Source organism: Macaca mulatta, chromosome 11 (assembly GCF_049350105.2).
Source record: "Macaca mulatta isolate MMU2019108-1 chromosome 11, T2T-MMU8v2.0, whole genome shotgun sequence".
NCBI classification, from domain to species: Eukaryota; Metazoa; Chordata; class Mammalia; order Primates; family Cercopithecidae; genus Macaca; species Macaca mulatta.
This window is the reverse complement of record NC_133416.1, coordinates 110134607-110151532: the sequence shown is the minus strand read 5'-3', so window position 1 is coordinate 110151532 and position 16926 is coordinate 110134607. Positions and strand designations below refer to the sequence as shown.

Here is a 16926-nt window from a genome sequence, read left to right as displayed (position 1 = left end):
TCTTTCCTCCTCCCTCCTCCTCCTTTAATCATCATCATTAAAATCGTTGTCATATTAATGGTTAACACTGATAAAGCACTTATTATGGGCCACTGTGCTAAGATGTGTCGTATTGCTGCAGCATTTAATTCATCCAATAATATGGAAAGAGCATTTTAATTCATTTTGTGAATAGGGAAACTAAGACTCCAGGAGATAAGACACTGGCCAGTTGCACAACAAAATAAGTGGCAGAGACTTTCGAGGCTTGCTGGAAAACTTTCCACTCTGCTCTCTGCTATGATAAGCTAAGGACAGAGTAGAAAAAATTATATATATATATATGTGTGTGTGTGTGTATATATATGTATATGCATATATATACACATACATATATAGTATGTGTGATGTGTGTGTGTGTTTATATACATACACACACATATGTAACTCACAGCTGAGCAGTAATACTATCTACTATGTGCCGGTATTGTTTTCCATGAATCATGCATATTAACTCATTTGACATCGTGTTGTTCTTATAAAGCAATATTTTCTAGTACTACTATTATCACCATTTCAAAGATAGGAAGAGTGAGGCACAAAGAGATTTAATAACTTTTCCTGGGCTCATAGATAGTAAACGCAGAGATAAGATTCAAACCTGGGCTGTCTGGCTGTTGTAAGACTCTTAACCATTGCTGGACTGACTATTCATGACACAAATAGGAAACCAACTCTGGACTAGGGCCAGATCCTGACTATCCCAGACTCCATTGAGCCATGCCAAGGCAATGTCAAGTCACCAGGGTCTTCCCTCTGGGGTCTAGAGGCAGAGGATGTCATAGTAAATAGCATGTTGCCTTTAACATCAAAAAGACAAGAGATAAGTGTTGGCAAGGGTGTGGAGAAGAGGGAACCCTTGTACTCTGCTGGTGGGGATGTAAGTTGGCACAGCTATTATGGAAAACATCATGAAAGTCCCTCACAAATGTAAAATATAAATACCATACTTTCCAGAAATCCCACGTCTGAGTATATATTCAAAGGAAATGAAATCAGTATGTCGAAGAGATGTCTGCACCCCTTATTCATTGCAGTATTATTCACAACAGCCAAGGGAAACAACCTACATATCTATCAATATGTATCTATCAAGGTGGATTAATGAAGAAAATGTGATACCCCCAAACACACACACACACACACACACAATGGAATATTATTCAGTCATAAAAAAGAAATCTTGTCATTTGGGACAACATGGGTGAGCCCGAAGGGCGTTATGCCAAGTGAAATAAGCCAGACACAGAAAGACAAATACTGCATGATATCACACATATCCAATTCAAAACGTGTTGAATTTATAGAAGCAGCGAGTAGAATGTTGGTTGTCAGGGGGTAGGGTGATGAGAGAAATTGGGAGATGGTCAAGGGTACAAAGTTTCAGTCATAAGATGAGCAAGTGCTGGGGGTCAAATGTATGGCATGGTGACTACTGTTAATCACACTTTACTGTGTACTTGAAATTTGCTCAGAGAGATCTGAAGTGTCCTGGTCCCACTCCATCCCCACACAGGAAAAATGACTACATGAGATGATTAATATGTTCATTAACTTGATCATGGTAACCATGATGCATGCATGTATTAAATAATTACATTGTATTTATAATTTTATAATATAAATATATATATAAGTGTTACATAAAATATATGCAATAGGCCAGGTGCGGTGACTCACACCTGTAATCCCAGAACTTTGGGAGGCCGAGGCGGGCGGATCATGAGGTCAGGAGTTCCAGACCAGCCTGGCCAATGTGGTGAAATCCTGTCTCTACTAAAAATACAAAAATTAGCAGGGTATGGTGGCACGTGCCTGTAGTCCCAGCTACTTGGGAGGCTGAGGCAGGAAAATTGCTTGAACCCGGGAGGCGTAGGTTGCAGTGAGCCGAGACTGTGCCACTGCACTCCAGCCTGGGCGACAGAGGAAGACTCCGTTTCAAATAAATAAATACTAAAATATATGCAATATATACAAATATAATTGTGTGTATACATGTAAATTTTACAATTGTATGCAATTTTATACAATTGTAATTTTATATTATAAAAATATATCCATTTTTTATTGTTCCATTATACCCCAATAAAGATGGGATTTTTAAAAAAGAATTTAAAAAAGAGCATCCCCATAACTTTCCATTTCCTTTTTTTTTTTTTTTTTTTTTTTTTGAGACAGAGTCTCGCTCTGTCGCCCAGGCTGGAGTGCAGTGGCGCAATCTCGGCTCACTGCAAGCTCCGCCTCCCGGGTTCACGCCATTCTCCTGCCTCAGCCTCCTGAGTAGCTGGGACTACAGGCGCCCGCCACCGCGCCCGGCTAGTTTTTTGTATTTTTAGTAGAAACGGGGTTTCACCGTGGTCTCGATCTCCTGACCTTGTGATCCGCCCGCCTCGGCCTCCCAAAGTGCTGGGATTACAGGCGTGAGCCACCGCGCCCGGCATAACTTTCCATTTCCTTATGCTTCTTTATTCTTCTTCTTCAAGAATTTCCTTACATCGTCACGTATTTATATTTACTTATTTCGTGTTGCCCCTGCCAGAACGTAAGCACCACAAGGATGAAGACTCCCTTGTATGCACCCCCCAGTGCTTTGTGCTTAGTATGCAGGAGGTACTCAGTACATATTTGTGGAATCTCCTTTGGTGATTCTAAGGGTCGCCTAAGTAAGAAGGGGGTGCAGCAAGAAAGGACTTGGCCTGCCTTATTTCTGGGGCCAGCAGTTACTGACAGAATTATGAATGATTCCCAGGCAAAAGAGAAATGATGAATGAATGGAGCCAGGCTTCCTCCACAGTGCGGGGATGGGGTTATCCGTGGTGCTGAACACCGAGGAGAGAAGTTAGGCCCCCTTGTCCAGGTGGGTGCCAGTCATTGAAACCCCGCAGTGGAAATGTCCTGGAGAAACAAGAAAGATCTTAAAGAAGATCCTGAGCCCTGGATGACTCTGAAGTGCTGATTCCTTTCTCAAGGCCTTGCAAACCTGGGTGGGAAAAACCCCCATTCTTGGCACTGACAACAGAGGTTCAGTGTGCAATACAAATGCTGGACCCACAGAGGAAGGAGAGCTTGGGGAGGAGTGTAGGTGACAAGGTGGGAAGCCACGTTCCTCACCAAGTGAGCAGAGCATGGTATTGAGTCACCCGAGACTCCAAAGTTTCAACAGTTGGGACCAAGGAGATCTATCAAGAGACTTGCCCTCACTGTTCCTCAGTTTCTTCATCTGTAGAATGGGATAATAATAATACCTACCTCAAAGGACTGTTGCAGAAATTGAAGGGGGTAGCATATGTGAGATGTTTAGGGCAGTGTCTGATACACAGCAAGTACTACAGAAGTGTTACCTGGAACGATGGCTGCAGCATCTGCTTCTGTTCTTGCTGTCCATAGGGAGCCAATCTGGAAAAGAGGGCTGGGCTTTAGGGCCATGGAAACCTCTGGGCAGGAAATCTGGCTTCAGAGCCAGCCCTCCTTATCAGTATGCTCTGCCACCTTCCCATGAGTGGCAGGATGGATTGGCGATCAAGACCAGAAGCCAGGGAGTCAGCTGGACCTGTATTTGAATCCTGACTCCACTGTTTCTTAGCAGTGTGTGTATTTGGGTTTGCACTAAACCTCTCTGTACCTCAATGTCCTCGTCTTTAAAATAGGAATATTAATAGTACCCAGCTCACAGGTAAAATATTTAGAACACCATTCTGTGTTAGTTTTATTGCTAACATGGGTGGTAGAGAGCCTAGGCTCCTCAGCTCTGCAGAAACCAGGGTCTAAATGGACCTTGATGAACTGCTGGAATCAGCTCTCCTTGTTTTGCTGTAATGCAGCTGCTGCTCCTCCTGAGGCTCCTGTTTAGATCATGGATGGAATTTCCCCAGATTGGCCACTAGATGGCACGCATGCTCTTTCCTGTCCCATCTAAGTAGGTCAGAATCATGAATAATGGGTATCAGATGGAAAGTCGTGTTTTATGTGCCAGACGCTGAGCGGCGCCCTTTGCCTGTTTTCTCATCACTGCCCACAGCAGTCCTCAGATTCAAAGAGCTACTCCACCAGAAATGCTACACCAGAAGTGCCTGGCACATGGGAAGGCTTCAAAAACACATTTGCGGTTCTTCCTATAGTTGTGTATCCCAGCTGTTTTATTCCTCCTCCTCCTGGAGGAGGAACTGAGACACAGAGAAGATAAGTAGGCAGATGGAGCCCGGGTTCTAAGCCAGACCGGATGCTGATTGGAAGTTCAGCATCTTCCCCTCAACCTCATTTCAGGGGAAGTTTGGAAGCCTTGTGCTCACTTCAGGGTTCCCACCACATCTATTTTGGCTCTCTGGATTCTTTTTGAATCTACCATTTTCTTAGTCCTGGTGTGATCTTAAACCAGCTATTTAAAATTTTAGAGCCTCAGTTTCTTACCCGCGCAAGAGGGGTTATCATGCCTTCCTTATTTTGGAGGTACCTCAGAAATAGCAACTGTACCAAAGCAGGCCCTCTGGATGGTGGTTACTGCTGTCAATACCTTAAATGTTAACATAACCAGGGTGAATCCATTAGTTCCTTCCTTCACTCCTTTCTTCCCTCCGTTTCTTCCTTCCTTCCTTATCTTGTTTTCTCCCTCCTTTCTATCCTTTTCTTCCCTCCCTCTCTTCCCTCTTCCTTCCTTCCTTCTTTTTCTCTTTATGCCTGGTACAACAAAGTACCCATGGTTTCTGCCCTCATGAAACTTACAGTCCAAAATGCCCTTGTCTCTGTTCATTCCTGGGAAATTTTCACCTGCAATGTGTCTTGTTTCCTGTAACCTACAGGGACGTCGGTGCTGCCACCTGCCCTTCTTCCTGGGCCCCTCTCTCTGCAAGACCCAGGTGTTGTAGTTCACCCTACTCAAGCCCAACCCCTTCCCCACTACACTGGCTCAGAAGCAAGTCTGAAATCCTTTAGGTGCTGCAAGGCATCTTCAGATCCCAACTACCTGACTCCGTTCGCTCTGCTTCACAATGGCTTTCTAACTGGCTTTGCAATCAAAAGATTTTGCTGCAGTGCCTGGGGCCTTTGGGAGGGAAACACATAATGGGAAGATGGGATCTCATGAACTTGTTTACAGTAGAACAGTCTGGTTTTATATAATTTATATTTTGGGCCTATATGTAATATTCTGCTGCGAAGGCCGGACACAGTGGCTCATGCCTGTAATCCCAGCACTTTGGAAGTCCAAGGGGGTGGGTCACCTGAGGTCAAAAGTTCGAGACCAGACCAGCCAACATGGTGAAACTCTGCCTCTACCAAAACTATAAAAATTAGCCAGGCGTGATGGCACGCACCTGTAATCCCAGCTATTCGGGAGGTTGAGGCAGGAGAGTCGCTTGAACCCAGGAGGCAGAGGTTGCGGTGAGCTGAGATCACGTGCCACTGTACTCCAGCCTGGGTGACAGAGGGGAAAAAAAATTCTGCTACTAAAGAAAACCATCAAAGAAAACTACCATGACGGGTGGGAGGGAGATGAATTTTGAGATAATTCAGAGAACATCTCCATGAAAGATAATGTATTTGGGAATGGGTTTTAAAACTGGTTTCTAAGGAAAACGGAGTTTAACTTTTAAATGATAGTAATTTGGGGGTTATCTGAAAGCCAGCCCACTTGCCATCACCATTGACTGGGATTCCCGCTTCTGATCTCAGCGAGGCCTTTGGCCATGTCCTGCCAATCTGCACTCAGGACTTTGCCTTCTCTGTGTTTCAGTGCCCTGGTTCCCAAGAACCATTCAAGAACTGGACAGATTTGCCAATCAGATTCTCAGCTATGGAGCGGAACTGGATGCTGACCACCCTGTGAGTCCATGGCCCATAGGATGAGATTCTTTCAGTGCCTCTCCTCCACTTCCCTCCCCTCCTCCTACCTCCTCCACCTGGAGCAATGTGCTTGTTCACTTGTTCGACAAACACTTATTGTGTTCCTATTTACACGAGGGCTGGGAAAAATTAGCAAGACATTATTGTCATCATCATTATCATGGTCATTATTATTGTAGGAGCAAATATAAATCACTGTCCAGAAACTATTGTCTCTATATACTAGATCTGTGTGTGCACAAACACACACATAGATGCAAATCATCATTGCTTCTGCCTGTGTACATCTATGGAGGTTTAAATCAAGTGCTTGGTAAACAGCAACCTGTACTTACAACTCTGCCAACTGCAGGGGGCAGGGGGGAGTGGCAACATTGAAACTGGATCTTAAAAACTGAGTGGGAGATGTTGGTCAGATAAGGAACAGAGAGGGCTTATGGCTGAAAGAACAGTGTATGAGATACCAAGAGTCCTGGAAGCATCCACAATATTGTGGGAATGACTGGTTGGTGCATTAAGTATGAGAATGAGAGATGCGGTTGGGGCAGTGGGTTGGGATCAGATTGTAAAAGGTCTGATGGACCAGAAAGAGGAACACGGACTGGGCCTGTGTCTTGCAGCCATGGAGGCAGGTCCTTTAATGGTTTTTGAGTAGAGGACTGGGTAGGGGAAATTTCATCGTTCCCTCTACTCTGGGGCAGAGGGTCTGGGAAGGAACAGCCCAGGCTGCGGTGGCTCGGGGCCAGGTCTCACAGCCTCCTTTGGTGGGAAGGGCCACCATCCTGTTGCCTGCCCTTTATTCTCTGCCAGGCAAATGACTCCTTAATCTTTAAATGACTTGCAGCCATTTACATTGGTGAAGGTTTAGCAGAACCCAGAGGAAGCGTCTACACTTCCACAGGAGTTTGTTTTCTCCTCACATTTATGTGGGTCTTTACAATCAGCAAAGGATGTTCGCAAAGGCCTTTTTCAGGAGGCAAAGCAGATGCTTCCATCTTACAGAACTAGTGAGGCCTGAGGAGCCTGATGACTTTTCTAAGGCCCTGTGCTATACTGTGAATCCTGAGAGCTCATGGTGCCTGGAGACAAAGGCCTGGCTAGTGGCAGAAATTCAGGCTCTTTTACAGAGGCCAAAGGCGAACTATTTCAGAGGCAGGCTGGCCTTTTGAAATATGAATGATTGGTGCTTCTTCTAATTCAAATTGTAAAACCCATTATAGTGGGCTTGAAAACACAGAAGAACATGAGGAGGAAAATGAAAAGCAACCATAATTTTAGTTATTTCTGTTTTTCTCTCTGGCCTATTCTGCATTTTTTAAATAATGAGAAAGCATATATAAACAGAAACAAAGGTGAATTTCCTCCCATCTCCCAGACTTCAAAACAGAAAAAAAAAAATCACCCATTATCACACTATTCTAAAATAATCAATAAATCAATATTAATATTTAGGTGTGCCTCCATCCTTCCTCCTTTCTCTCTGTCTCTCTCTCTCTCTCTCTCTAAATATATATATATATATATGTATATATGCACACAATTTTGTGTGTGTGTGTGTGTATACGTGCCACAACTTACTAACCAGCACCCAATTGCAAACGTATAGGAAGTTTGAGTCTCGCCTGTGCATGTTCATGTGAACTTCCAATGGCTTCCTTGAATATTAGCTGTGAAATTAAACTAAGTTATATTTAAACTAAGGATAGGAATTACATTTAAGGCTCTTAGTATATATTACTTAAATACTCTCCCTCTCCGAAAACTAAAGGTAAATTTGGGGACTTTTGGCCCCCATTCCATCCTCCTGTATACCATGTAGCCTACTCCCAGGAGCCCTGGGGTGCCAAGGTTGCTCACGTGGGACTCTGCTTTGTGTACCTGTTCAACAGGTCTCTGTCTGGGGCCTCTTAGCCATCAACTCTGTCCGCAAAGCATCTCCAAAGATACCGGTTCTCAGAAAAGCTATCTGTTCACCTCTGACCCCATCCAAGGGGTCTGTCCAGCAGGGCGTTATTCTCCTCTTACCAAACTCCTGTCTTCCTGCCCCAAACGGGCATTTTTCCCATTGGTCTCACTCCCTTTTCATTTGGGGCAGTGGAAGACGCCAGCACAAAGAGATTGACATTTTTCTCCCTGTATCCTCATGTCCCCTCCAAAGCTGCTGGCACTGGCTTTAAAAGTCTCTGGAATTCATTGAGCTTTAAAAGCCACGTCTTTGACTCCCTGCCCTCTCAATGTTATGAATTTTATTGTAAAAATACAACATATCAGGTACACAGTTCCCTGAAGACGAGGCGCCAGGCTCTCTCTGTTCCTTTGGTTTCTCATCAGATCCCAGGGAGGTGGGCCAAGGACAAAGCAAACCCTCCAGCGTGCTTTCCCAGAGACCCCGGGGCCCACACGCCTGGCCTCAGTGTGTGACTGCAAACAGAAACCAGCACAAGGAGTGGCGCAGGCAGCGGGTGTTCTTCTCCAAAGGACCCTCTGTTCTCTCTGTCCCGTTGCATCCTGTGTAATCTCTTCGTCCCTGAACCCGGCCGTTGGCAGTATGCATGGATGTGTGACCCAATATCTCTCATCAGGTCCTGCTTTGAAAAATGAAGTAAAGGAAGGATTGTTTCCAAGATAGAGGGAAAACGGCCTCTGCCTTTCAGTTTTAGCTAAGTGAGAAAATGAAATAGGAAAGCGAGATTCCCCAGTGACCATCTTGCCTCCTTTCCCGTTCTTTCCCAGTCTCCTTCCTTTCCCCTTTCCCACCTTGCTTGCTTTTTTCCACAAGCTTTTATTTAGCTAATGATATTAGGAGCTAATGCTTCTTCAGCATGGTCTATGTGCCAGGCACAATGCTAAATGCTTGGCATTCCTTTTTAAGTTTGAATATTATCACCGCCCTACGAGGGCTGTACACCTCATTTTCAGATGAGAAATCTCAGAGGGAGAGGGCCGTGTAGCATCACCTGTACGTGAACTATGTCTCAGGCCATATAAAAGACAGGGGGTTGAAGTGACGGATAAGACATGATCCCTGCCTCCCAGGGGCCTGCAGTTGTACAGTAGAGGGAGAAGGGGTGTTGATTGTTCTCAAAGCAGTGCAGGAGGGAGCTGGAATAGCAACTGTAAACTTGGCAGGCAGAATCTAACCGGTTCTACTTAATTTCCATTTCCAAAATGTACTCCCCTTTCTGTCCATGTTGTTCCCTTTACCTAAGAAGTTTTCTCGTGTCAACCTACCTGTTCTTTCCCCACTTGAAAACCTCTATTCATCTAAGGTCTAAATCACATATGTTGCCTCCCTAAAGCCTTCTTCCTGTCTCTTCCCAGACTTAAGTTTTTCACACTGTTACTCTGTTACTATCGCAGAGATGGCAACTATCACATTGTGCTTTATGCTTTGGGTATAGAGTATCAGCTCACAGTAAGTTTACTTCTTTATGACTTACAACCTCATGGGAGGCACAAGATACTCTATGCAAGTGAAAGGGCCATATGCATGTTTCTCAAACTATAGTTTATGAAAAATATCCCATGATCAAAGAGAGAAACTCTGTATTCTATAACCCTACTTCAAATATGCAAATTCCATGATCTCATCAGAAACTTTGGAAAGTCCTGCAAAAATGAAACCCAGTCAATGTAATGTTTCCTTAAACGTATTTACCCATGGAACTCTTTTTAATGAAATGCCTAGCAACATTATCTTGAGTGGTAGTTTTCCATGGAATACAGTTTGGATAATAATTAGTCAAATAATAACTTTAAAAAGTGCATAAATGCCAGGTTTCGTGAGTCAGATAGCATGTGCTATCATTTCTAAGGTCACTGTGGACTGGAATGGTTAGGGAGGTCTTCTAGAAAGAGGAAGATCTGAGTCTAGCCCTCCAGCAACCAGAGCAAGCTAACTGCTCAGCAAACAATCCCCAGATCTCCATGGCTAACCCAATAAAAGTTCACTTCCAATGTGGGTCAGTAAGGAAACTGCTCCACACGGTCTTTCAGAACCAAGGCTCCTTCCACAGATGGCTGTACCCTCCTTCAACTCCTTGGAGCCCACTCATTCTGCCAGTGGATGGGAGAAGAAAGAGTGAGAATTGCTTCTGGGAAGTTTTCATGGGCCATGTCTGGAGATGACTCACATCCCTTCAATCAAATTCCATTGAGTAGAGCTCAGTCACATGCCCATTACTAACTGCAAAGGAGATGGGGGAAAATAGTTTAGCAATGTTCTCTGAACAAAGGAGAGAGGACAGATCTTGGGGAGCACTAGCAGCCTCTGCCACATAGACCCCAACTCCAGAGCTACCTATTCCAGTTTACCTGGCAGCTGCACTGGAGTCTAGGCTACAGATCTGCAATAGCGGGGGCTTCTTAGTGAAGAAAATATCAGCCAACACAACTGTCCTTCTGTGTATATTTCTATTTCTTGACCCAAGTCTTTGAAACTGTTTTTGTTTGTTTGTTTGTTTGTGTGTTTGTTTGTTTTATGGAGTTTCACTCTTGCTGCCCAGGCTGGAGTACAATGGTGCGATCTTAGCTCACTGCAACCTCCACCTCCTGGGTTCAAGTGATTCTCCTGCCTCAGCCTCCCGCATAGCTAGGATTACAGGTCTGTGCCACCACATCCAGCTAATTTTTGTATTTTTAGTAGAGAGGGGGTTTCGTCATGTTGACCAGACTGGTCTCAAACTCCTGTCCTCAGGTGATCCGCTTGCCTTGGCCTCCCAAACTGCTGGGATTATAGGCATGAGCCACCGCGCCAGGCCTGAAACTGCTTTTTAATCTTTCAAGGTGTGGACATCAAGTTTTCCTGCTCTCCCGTAGGAAATTTGTTCTCCAGCAAATTGTCCAAGAACAAGACTATGTTTTTCAATACTTTTCTCCTTTTCTTTTCCTTTTGCCCACCTAGTTTTCTCCACCTGAGACCTTGTCAGAATTAATTCTAAGAGTCAGTCAGCTAGTTGAGTCATCAAAGACTTGTTGCATTCTTACTAAGTTTCTCTATCCAAGCATAATTTGCAAAAAGTTAAAAACCTAACTGTCATGCAGGTATATAGTGAACACCTGTCAAAGATCCATTTAGCTCATTATTGAGGGAACCAGCAAGATGACAAAGATAGTGCAGAAAAGATACGAGAGACCAAAGTACATGTGGTCATTGGAAAAATAGAAAGCCAGAATAAGATCACAAAGATGGATGCACAAGTGATTAATGTTCCATAAGGCAATAAAGCCATAATCATGTGTCTTATCCTTTCTACTAGACAGAAACAACTTACAATTTGATCATCAAATGAATATTTTACAACTTATTGGTCTTCTAGGAAGCCAGTATCTACTTTGAAGTGGTTGTAACTTTATAAGTAGTAAATATATGTCCCCTTAGAGCACAGAGTGAGCTTGTGAGACAATGATCTCATATGACATTTAAAAGGCACACAGTAATTTGTTTGCCCTTTTTCCTAGGTTTTGCATATATATATATTTTTGTTTGTTTGTTTGTTTGTTGTTTTGAGACGGAGTTTTGCTCTTGTCACCCAGGCTGGAGTGCAGTGGCACGATCTTGGCTCACTGCAACCTCTGCCTCCCAGGTTCAATCAGTTCTCCTGCCTCAGCCTCCCGAGTAGCTGGGAATGCAGGCATGCGCCACCACGCCTGGCTAATTTTGTATTTTTAGTAGAGACAGGATTTCACTATGTTGGCCAGGCTTGTTTCGAACTCCTGACCTCAGGTGATCTGCCCACCTTGGCCTCCCAAAGTGCTGGGATTACAGGCATGAACCACCACACCTGGCCTGTTTTGCATAATATTTTCAACAGCTTCTGCTTGGGGGTATGCTGAATGTGCTATGCCCCAAAAATCCAGTGATATGTAAGAGAGTTTCCTGAGTTTAATCATTATTAACACATGTGAGACCATCTGAAAAGAGAAATATACAGCACACTGAGGGAAACCAATAAATTTTGGAAAAATCCAGGAAGACAGAAAGAACAGGTAGTGACTTATTGGTCTAAACAAGTGGGGAAGAGGGTCCTACTCTGGAGCATCCTAGGAAGGCCAGAGTAAGTCAGCACAGGGCTGGACACATAGACAGAGCTGGATCATGTAAAGCCTTGTGGACCATGCTAAATATTTTGGACAATAGTCTAACAGCAATGAGAAGCCATTGAAGGACTTTTGAGGAGGTGAGTGGCCTCACCAGACTTGAGCTTTATAAATCTAATTTGGGCTGAAGTGGCGGGGTTGAGAGGCCACTTACACAGCAGCTACAATAGTCAGGCAAGAAATGGTGGTGGTCGAATGCAGGTGCAGCAGTGAGAATGAAGTTGGAAGGACAGACTCAGATGTTTGAATGGTAGAATGGGCAGAAATTGGTTGCTGGATATGAAGGAAGAGAAAAGGGGGAAGTAAAACAATAACTCCTAGCTTATGGGCTTGGGCAACTAGGTACATACATTTTTCCAAAATAGGCTTCTTGGCCAATTGTAGGGTGAGCAAAGGAATTAGGAACAGTCGGTAGTCCCCTAGTCTACTGTTTGCAAGTCCTCCTTGACCAGTATCTCTAGGATGGGAATGGCAGCTACTTAATAAATGCCAGTTAGTTTGAACCTTTTGTCTTCTGTGTTCCATCCTTCCCCCAGTTGTCATGAAACGTTATGGAAAATGCAAAATGCCTCTTGTTATTGGCCTAGCCAATATACACAGCAAGGTAAGAATTCTGTAGATGTTGGTTTAACAGCCCCATGTGGCTGGTGGGGATCACTGACCCATTCCAGAGTATATCTTTTTTATGTTCTGAGCCAGACTTCTCTGTCTTTGGATTTCCCGCCATTTTGCACAAATGCATCATTCTTTGAGCGCCTACGATGTGCTCCGAATTTTACTTAATGTGCTGCTGACATTACCTGACTTAAACTATACAACACTGTGAAGCAGGTAGGATTGACAGTCTCATTTTACTGATGAGGAAACTAAGGCTGAGAGATAACCTGGCCGCCCCCAGGCCATGCTCCTAATGAATAAATGAATTAGTATTCCAACACAGCTTTTCTGACTTTAAAACCCGTGTTCTCACTAGCCTAAAGAGAGCACTTCTGAGGTTTAACCTTAACTATGATATTAGGAAATGATGGGATAAATATCTGTCTACAAGAGTACTCAACACTTTTCCATATATGTAGTTACCCTCTCCGCTAAACCGACACACACACAAATTATACCTCTGAATACATGCAGACTCCAGTTGATGTCATGACTTGCGTCCTGTAGAACTCTCTCGACTTTCTCCCGTCTTTTCCTATCCCCTCTCCCTCCCCTTCACCACTCCTTCACCAACAATATATTTTCCTGTCAAAACATATTTGGTTACATGCAGTGCAACCAAAATTGCCGCTATTAGTTTAATTGAGACAGGGTGATTATAAATAAATTACATGCAGTGCTACTGAAATTGCTGCTATTAGTCTAAATTGAGACAGGGTGATCAGTCATCACCAACTGTGATTTGATTCAGAATGTACTCCACATGGACAGCTACAGAGGCCCTGTGATCATCTGGTAGCCCAAGGGATGCGAGGCCAAATCCCCAAGAGGCTGGGCTTCAGGCCACAGAGATGTCTGACCACTGGTAACTGAGAAAGCAAAACTCCTTGCAACCTGGTTGGTGGGGGCCCCTTGCAGGCTGATAATGAACTTCTTAGAAACCAGGAGCTGGAAAGGGTCATGGTTAGAAGCCTTCCCACATGGAAGATCTGTATAGTGCTTTATCTGTGTGTGTGTTCCTGTATACCAGTGTGTGAATCTCCTGCTACTTCACTAACATGATTTGAGATGGATGTTGATACTATTTTCTTTATTTCTTATTCTAAAAGAAACCCATTCTCACATTCTCATGTGAATCTCCTGCTACTTCACTAAAATGATTTGAGATGAATATTTAATACTATTTTCTTTTTTTCTTATTCTAAAAGAAACCCATTCTCACATTAGAAAACTTGAAAAGCATAAATAGTTTTCAAGAATACAACTGTTAGTGTTACTTATTTTTCCCACTACCTGGAGGTAACATTTGTTAGAGTTTGGTGTATTTCTTTAGTCATTTCATTTATATACTTACATATTTCCTCTGACCTAATTGATATATGACATAACTGATAATATCAACTGGATATACAGTATTACATTAGCTTTTATTTTCACAAGTGGAAAATCTTTAAACCACCTAGGCAAGGTACATGAAAGATAAACAATAAAGGCAAATGGGGGTAAGAATTGTTCATGGACATCTCATTCCTAGAAGCAGCATGATGAAGTGGAAATCCATGGATTGAAGGAATTCTCTTTTCTTCCTGGCTTCCTACTTCAGTGCTCAAATCTCAGCTTGCCAGCCTAGGCAGGGCCACAAAATCCAAATGGAGGTGCTAGTTCTGTAGTTTAGGGCCTTTAGGCAAACGGCTCCATGGGCTTTATATTCTTCAATTCGACACCAAAATATAGAAATGGACCTTTCTCCAAGGTGCCTTACAGGGTCAGAAGTCTACCTATTATCCTTAGGGCCTGAAGAAGGCTATTCATTACTAACTATTCAATAAGAATGGCAAGTGAGAATGACTGTAACAATCAAACCTTAATGACTGACCAATATTACATTTTTATTTTGAGCCCCAAGTATGGAGATGTGGACAAATAAATGTTCTTTGATTAGTCCAGTAGACAGGTTTCTAAAATGGTGTGTTATTGATGCTTGGAAAGTAAATCATGCTGCCCAGTTTTTTTTGTTTTTTTTTTGTTTTTTTTGTTTTTAACCACATCATCTCAAACCAACTTATCTTCACCGAGTAGAAATGAGGCACAACAGTAGTTTTAAGTCCTCAGATTCCTAAGCTTTCTAATCTGTAATTAATGATTAAAAACCATTCAGTGCTCTAGGGAAAGGAAGAGTTATACTTTGTAATAACCGCGTCATAAAATCTTTTCTAAACAGAGTAATCACATTATTTATCTGGGATTTAGCTTTGGAGTGAAAAAAAAATGTGTAGTAGTTTTACTTCACTTTTCAAGTGTGAAACATTTGGATATTTCTATTTTTCAAAATATATTCCAGGAAATAAACTAATTAACTCCTTTCCTCCCTCCCTTCCTCCCTTCCTTTCTTCCAACAAGTGTCTGTAGTTTTTTCTGTGTGCCAAAATCAATGCTGCAGATTCTCAGAAGAAATTACATTATATTACATTGCCCTCTGTGTCTTTACAATTACTGGTAGGCCCTGATATATATATATATCAGAGAGAGAGAGAGAGAGAGAGAGAGAGAGAGAGAGAGAGAGAGAAACTCTGCCAAAATAAAAATTCAACCAATCAAGCAACCAAAACAAAAAACAATATCTAAAAATCAGGGAATATTTCTCTTTTTAAAAGCTCCTTTAAACATTACACTCTGTGATATAAGCTTTTGTTTTGAATTCACTACTGCCTTGGTTTGGAGGGAGAGTGGAGCAGAGAAATTGTGAGCTAAAGTGGTGGATGGCATGGCTTACTGGGAAAGGCTTGGAAGAACCACAGCAGAGTTCTACAGCAATGACATCAGTCTCTTGTCTTACTGAAATTTAGACTGCAATCAACTTTTTTTGGAAAATTGTCTTTCAATCAGTTGGAATCCCACTTCCACCCCAAACACTCAAAGACACACTTAGCCTCTTTTCACTCAGAAATGAGTGAAAAGAAATGAGCTTACAAATCACTGGGAAAAGGCTGCCTGTGAGTCAGCTTCAGAGGAGAAGCCATTATCATCCTTTTTAGGTCCTGAGACAGACTCTCAGTTAGCTAGGCCCCTGCCAGGTTGTAAAGGCTGACAATTACTGATGGTGATCTAAATCCTAGCCTCACCTCCACTATGGCTCCACTTCTCCGAACCACCATTTATTCTGGAAAGAACAGGATAATCATACTCGTCGAACTTGCAAGTTTGTTGTGAGAATTATATGTAAAATCAGTTCCTAGTACTCACAGATGGGCACATAGTATATATTTAATAAATCGTATTTTTAAAAATTGCAAGAGCAATAAGCATGTACCTTTTTCTATCAAGAAATTAAAAGGTAGAGCTAGACACATACCTCAATCAGGAATTAAATGGATATTGTATATCTTCATCATAGACATCCATCCTATGAACTTTGCCTAATTTAGCAAGTGTGTCAGTCAGATATGCTGTAGATGAGGTTTCTTTAAGAACGGAGCATGCACATTGGAATCCACAGCAAGGAGGCTCATGCTAAATCAAAGGAGTTACTAACCAGGTGTCACTCACAATATCTGGCAGGAGAGCTTATCCTAAGTTTAACCAAGACTTTAGTTTTAGGGTATAAACAAGGGAAGGAGACATGCACTGTCATGGCTCAAGAGCCCCCGTTCAAAGCATTCACAAAGGTACCAGACCTCTTTCTATGAAGCCTTGAAAATCAGGTGTCTCTTTTCTCCTAGGGTTTTAAAGATCCTGTGTACCGTGCAAGACGGAAGCAGTTTGCTGACACTGCCTACAATTACCGCCAGTAAGTCTGCCTTGCTTGTTGCAGGGAAGAGAGAAAAACACACCCCTAGCCTGTTTCTCCCTTGCCCTCACCCAGTTGAGAATGGAAAATACCAGCTTGAAGAGTCCTGCCTTCTGTGTGTGCATGTGTTCACGTGCGTGCGTGTATGTGTGTGGGGGTGTGTTTAAACCCTCCCTTTAATAACATACGATAAAAAACGATTGCTGCTAGACAAAACAAAATTACCCACTGTGCTGGGGCCCTGCTCTCTCCCAAGCTTTGTTGTCTAATTACTCAGTGGTGTCTGCAGTAATTAGAAAAGGCCTCAGTCCTGAATAAAACAGCCTCCGGTCTTCTGCACATTAAACAGGGAAGAAGGAAAGAGAATCATTTACATTCAAGAAGGAGCTGGCTGCTTTACTGAAATAATGAATCATTCAAGATTTCAGGCCAGCCAAACTTCAGCTTTCTACTTTTATCTGGTCTGACCCAGCTGTGAAGGACAATTTTAGGATTTTTTTTGTTTT

The 16926-nt window shown here is 42.9% G+C and overlaps 1 protein-coding gene across 1 annotated transcript in view; it reads left to right on the top strand.

Moving 5' to 3' along the window:
* The window catches only part of PAH (phenylalanine hydroxylase), a 72774-nt gene that overhangs the window by 33149 nt on the left and 22699 nt on the right, over window positions 1–16926 (top strand). Inside the window, exons 4-5 of the mRNA XM_001094859.5 lie at window positions 5768–5856; window positions 16353–16420. Coding sequence (XP_001094859.1) covers window positions 5768–5856; window positions 16353–16420 — 157 coding nt within the window. The remainder of the gene's footprint in view (window positions 1–5767; window positions 5857–16352; window positions 16421–16926) is intronic.